The sequence below is a fragment of the Bactrocera latifrons genome, unplaced genomic scaffold (genome assembly GCF_001853355.1).
Source record: "Bactrocera latifrons isolate USDA-ARS-PBARC rearing strain unplaced genomic scaffold, ASM185335v1 scaffold_758, whole genome shotgun sequence".
Taxonomy (NCBI): Eukaryota; Metazoa; Arthropoda; class Insecta; order Diptera; family Tephritidae; genus Bactrocera; species Bactrocera latifrons.
The window spans coordinates 24937-30281 of NW_017537443.1; the positions used below are offsets into that span (position 1 = coordinate 24937).

At 32.3% G+C, this 5345-nt stretch overlaps 1 protein-coding gene across 1 annotated transcript in view; it reads right to left on the bottom strand.

The window, feature by feature from the left end:
* The window catches only part of LOC108976375 (probable multidrug resistance-associated protein lethal(2)03659), a 16462-nt gene that overhangs the window by 10124 nt on the left and 993 nt on the right, over positions 1-5345 (bottom strand). The window contains 2 exon segments of the mRNA XM_018945430.1: positions 1928-2013; positions 4991-5161. Coding sequence (XP_018800975.1) covers positions 1928-2013; positions 4991-5067 — 163 coding nt within the window. The 5' untranslated portion in view covers positions 5068-5161.

Below are 5345 nucleotides of genomic sequence, written 5' to 3' on the forward strand. Positions count from 1 at the left end.
GGATACATATACAGTTAGAATTTTAAAAAATTCGTTGTTTTTTTTTTAGAAACCGCCACTTTGTCAAAAATTTTCGTTCTGTTTATTTCTCCAATTAATTACTAAATTTAACATYACTTTATTGAAATCTGTTTGTTTTYTTAATTCAGAGTATTTAGTTCAGAGATATGGTGGGCACCGCAAAATGCCTTTTTTGAGAGTTGCTTCCGGAGATCAGCTGTAGTGCCTTTCCAAGCAAATATTTTTACTAATACTAAGTCTTGAAATACAGTAAAAAGATATCATAATATGCGTAGAMATTTTTGGAACAATAAATATAYAAGTTTKCTCAGAAAAAATTATGGAAAACTCGCTTTTTCGGCTTTCTAACTGCATATAACCTCTTAAGGACTCAAATTAGTCGAAGAGTGTACAGGTACGAGCTTTAACCTCTTTTAATGCGAAGCTGCTGGTGACTTGTTTTATAACACCTAAATTTAATGCGAGTATGTATGTTCATCGTGTTCATCGGCCCAAAAAATAAAATATCAATACTGATAAAATTTTAAGCTACTGGCAAAAATTTAATATAATAAATAAAAAACGTTCAACGAGTCACTATCCAACAACCCTCGTACATTTAAGTGCTACATTTCAATTGTATGAATACTAYGAGAGCAAAGCGGTTGTATGTTTTACCATTACCATTAAATACCACTTGGAAAAAAAAATTAAATTTCGAAGCTAATGTTCCATTATAAAGAAGCAATTAATACTTTGTCCATTAAATGGTAAAGGCAAAACGTTTCGGTTAACAAAACCCGAGCTTACTTTGATGGATTTSTATGTGTTATGTTTCTAGGTATGTTTGTATGCATTTATAGCAACACCAAAGCATTTGTCATAGTAGTATCCGATGCATTCTTTACTCAGCTGATTTTCGGTGGTACCGACTTGAAGACAAATTTSAAGTGTTTGGCAGAATATGATATTTTGACTCCACAATGTGCCGGTAATAAATTACATTGCCGGCATTATTTCTCAGGAATCTGATATATATACTTACATACATATTTATTTATGTACATATATACTATACATACATAAATATGTATATATTTTTATTCAAAACATGTCGAATGACATATTTGCATAAGTGGGGGGTTCCTTATTTGCATACAAAAGTCATATAATATCTATACATATGTATATGCCCGTTAGGAAAATAGACTGTATAAGTATCTACACACCAAGTAATCTCCCAACCAAAAAGTGGTCAATAATGACATTTTCATTCCAAAGTCACTTTTTGACGGTTTCAAGGGTAACAAGATATCCTGATACCGCCATTCTTTTAAGTTTATTTAGCGTTCATGTATGAATGGGATTTTGGGGATAGGGACAGCAGACGACGTCATATTTTTCCATGCTCTTTTGACATTTCTCTTCAGTAAGTTTTGCCATTTCATCATGGAAAGTTTACTACCGAAATTCGCAGTCAGTGGTTTATGATTTTAGGATGTGTTATGATAAGTTGTGAGCCCCGTAAATAGTATATACACTGTTATTATTATATAAAACTTGAATAATGCACGAATCACCAAAATACATCGGTTTACTTGGCGTTTGCCTTRCTCATTAAGAGTTGCTCTCTTTCCTCTTGGGTATTTGTAATGGTTCGAAAGTACGTAATTCTCTATTTGTGTACAAAAAAATGCAATAAAATAAAAATCAGTTAAATAATACGATAACCACCCATACGAGGTTTAGCCAACAATTTCTTTTATATATACGAGTGTATTTATGGCTTTATGGCTACTTTATGACCTTATTAGTATCCCACACTTCTGTACTGTTTAATTTAATCATTCACATTGCACTTGAGATAGTTTAATAAAGTAACAAGTACATATAATACAATACAAATATACCGTTTATGATGATTTACCTGATCTGTGACTGTTTAAAGCTCTAAAAAGATCACGTTCATCCAAAGTCTTTTTGCGGCCCTTGAAGAAGACAGGCATCGTAAAGCTACAATGAAATACATTAAACATTTATTAATGTAAAWTTATTTATCATAAATTATCTTGAGTTGTCTAGTTATAATAATGACGGTAATAGTGACGTGAAGTTGAGTTAATCTGTTATCTGAGAAAGTTCATAAGTTTTAACTCCGAAAAATGCCTACTTTATTAATAAATTTACCGTATAAATGAAAAATTTTCGYATTTTCCAAATACACTACAATAACTATCAATATCGACCAACATTTTAGAACATACTTCAACGGGACAAGTTCTCAAGGCAAACGCTACTTCATTCACTTCAATATGGAAACAAGAGTAACTTCAAGTCAAGAGACCGGTTATTATAAAATACATGCTAACGCTCAGCAGGACCATAGCTTATATACCTGCATATTCGTTCAATTAATTGATTCTTAGTTTAGAAGTAAAAGAAATAAGCACATTTTCCGTTATATTCAAGATTTTGTTTTCATAAGTTCTTTTTATCGCCTCTAACTAACTCATAAGACTCGTCTAGGTAACCTTGTTACAAGCATATACGCATCTTCCTAGATATTGTATGCCATGTATGCAATTTATWTTGGCTGATCGATGGATTTGATGTCCGTTTATTTTTTCATTTCTTATCACTGAAAGCACTTGACAGATTTAGTTAGCCCGCATTTAACAGATCAGACACTAAAACGGCTCCAGTTTGCATCAAGATGAAGCCATTATCTAACTTAGAATAGCCAATGGCTTAGTAGCTTAACATTTTTTTTTTTTTTTGTGATTAGTTGGTTTAAAATCCAACGTTTTTTAACTTTAAGYCGACAAAAATACATCACCATCTCGCCTTATCTCATCACGTTGGTCTTTAGATAAAGAATCTAAACAATAAAATTCTAATTAAATCTAAACACTGGAAATCTTGATCCATCAGGCATGCGGTAAAGTACCATATAGAATATGTAAGAATTGAAGAACAATTACTTCGAGAAAAGCTCCCACACTAAATACATATGTATATGTATATTTTACCCTGGATACAGGACATATCAAGTTTGTCACGGTGTCATGTAACACCGAATAGGAAAAGTCGGATCATCCTATAAAGTATATATATATTTAAATTATCAGCACTCAGATCGTACAAATATATCWTATAGTYATCATACAAACTGAACGATCGAAATCAAGTTCTTGTACGGCGTCTTTGGTATATGTGAAAAGTGTACAAAATTTATGAATTTGGGTGATGACTTAGCAAAACCGTCTAATTACCCACTGSTAAAATTGTGCGGTTACATGTACCCACACCTGTGTATAGTTGTGCTGTAAAAGCAAATAAATCATAAATTCTCTAACAAAAATGTGTTACTAGAAATAATTATTAACAATGATATGCAATACACAAAGATGTCGAATGTTTTATCAGCTTCCCCTTCTTTTGTGCAATTTCACCATTGTGTATTGTTGTTGTCGAAAAATACGTGTGAACATTATCGCCAGATAATGTCTTTGATAAGCACTGAATTTAAAAGCTTTACCAAATATTTACGTAGTATGTAAGGGGTGCACGCTATCGATAACGGTTTCCCACTCAGAAAATTTACCCACGTTCAAAGTCCATAGTACTTAATTATTAAATTAAAGACTTTTATTTTATAGATATAATTTAATAAATTTAACATTTCTTTAATTGTTGTCTGCAAGTTTTGAAGATAATTATTTTTGGAACGATTATGTAATCAAAAATTTCCCAACGTTATAACTCATATTTATAATTAATTGTTTATCCTTTATTGTTAAGCCGATTAACAGCGGTAGTTGTGTATCTCCCAAAAAACTCCTGACTCCGAAACTCCTGACATGAATTTGTTAAAAAAGATTAGCGGTGAYAATTCTTTGATGGTTTCAGAGCCTACGCTGAGCTTCGATATGCTCATAGGATGATTTGTGTTACATTCGGATTTCTCATAAGAAATGTGATCGATGTACCTATCATTCCAATCATCCATTGTATATAATTTAGAAATACTTAATTTTTACATACACACTAAGTATGAAATTATGTATGTAACCATTTACATTTGTAGCTAAACAAAGCAAGGGTCAGTCACGTAGCTAACTAGCTGCATATACCGGGTTTTCCTATAGGGATGATATGCTGCCGTTCAAGCAAGTGTTGCTGAATACCGCAATTTGCCGATTGAAAACTATAACGATTTTTTTAAGAAAATAATCATCTCCGATAAGTCTGAATTTTATCTGAGTGGTGCGGTAAATATGCAAAACTGTTGATTCTAGTGCGAAGGAAATCCACAAATTATTCACGAAAAGCCACTACATTCACCTAAATTGACAGTTTGGTGAGCTTTTGGTTTGGTGGAATCATCGGTCCGTACTTCTTTGGAAATGAAGCTGGTGACACCGTTACTAACAATGGAGAGCGGTATAGATCGATGATCACCAACTTCACCATTTTATAGCCATAATTGGAAAAAGTTAATCTTGACAACATGTTTTACCTGCCCGATGAGACCACTTATCACACAATACGTGCAACAAGCAAATTATTGCGAGAAAACTTATTTGAAGAAATTGTAACTCTGAATGGCCTCCTAGAAGTTGTAATTTAGCATTATTCGACTTCTGATTAAGTTGTTTGAAGTCAGCTTTAGAAGTCAATATAGAACGTGCTTTTCATGACATACGACTTGATTTAGTGGAAAAAGTACTTGAAATTTTGGTTCATCGAATTCGTTCCTGCAAAAGAAGTCGTGAAGGCCATTTGTATGATTTATAATCAGAGTCGATTGTTCTTCACATTAAATAAAAATATTTGAATTTCCTTAACAATTAGTTTTTTTTTTTTCTTAAGAAATCACATCACTCTTATTGTAAAACCCTTTACTATATACCATATTCTAAAATTGAATAATTCACATTTATCGTTTTGTATAATAAATATGTATGTATGTGTTTAATTCAACACTTACCAGAACATGAGCACTGAGAGTGGATTGGCACGTTCGCGCGGATTCTGCGGCAACTCATCCGCCTTAAACGACTGCATGGCGGCGTAGTTGTTTGTCTTCGAGTGTTGTCAAATTGGCAGTGATTGCTTGACACTTGGATGTTTTATTAAATTCACAACACTTAAACCTTAACTGCAGTTTGAAAGTAAAGATATAAAAAAAACTGTATTCCAAATGTGAAAAGTAAGCTTATTTTCTTTTATTTATTTGCATTACAGCCAACACTATTAATAAAATATTGCTTTAAAAATTCACAAACACCAATTTTAGCTTCGAACACACTTTTTCATCACACTTACAAGGTTTATTAAAAAAA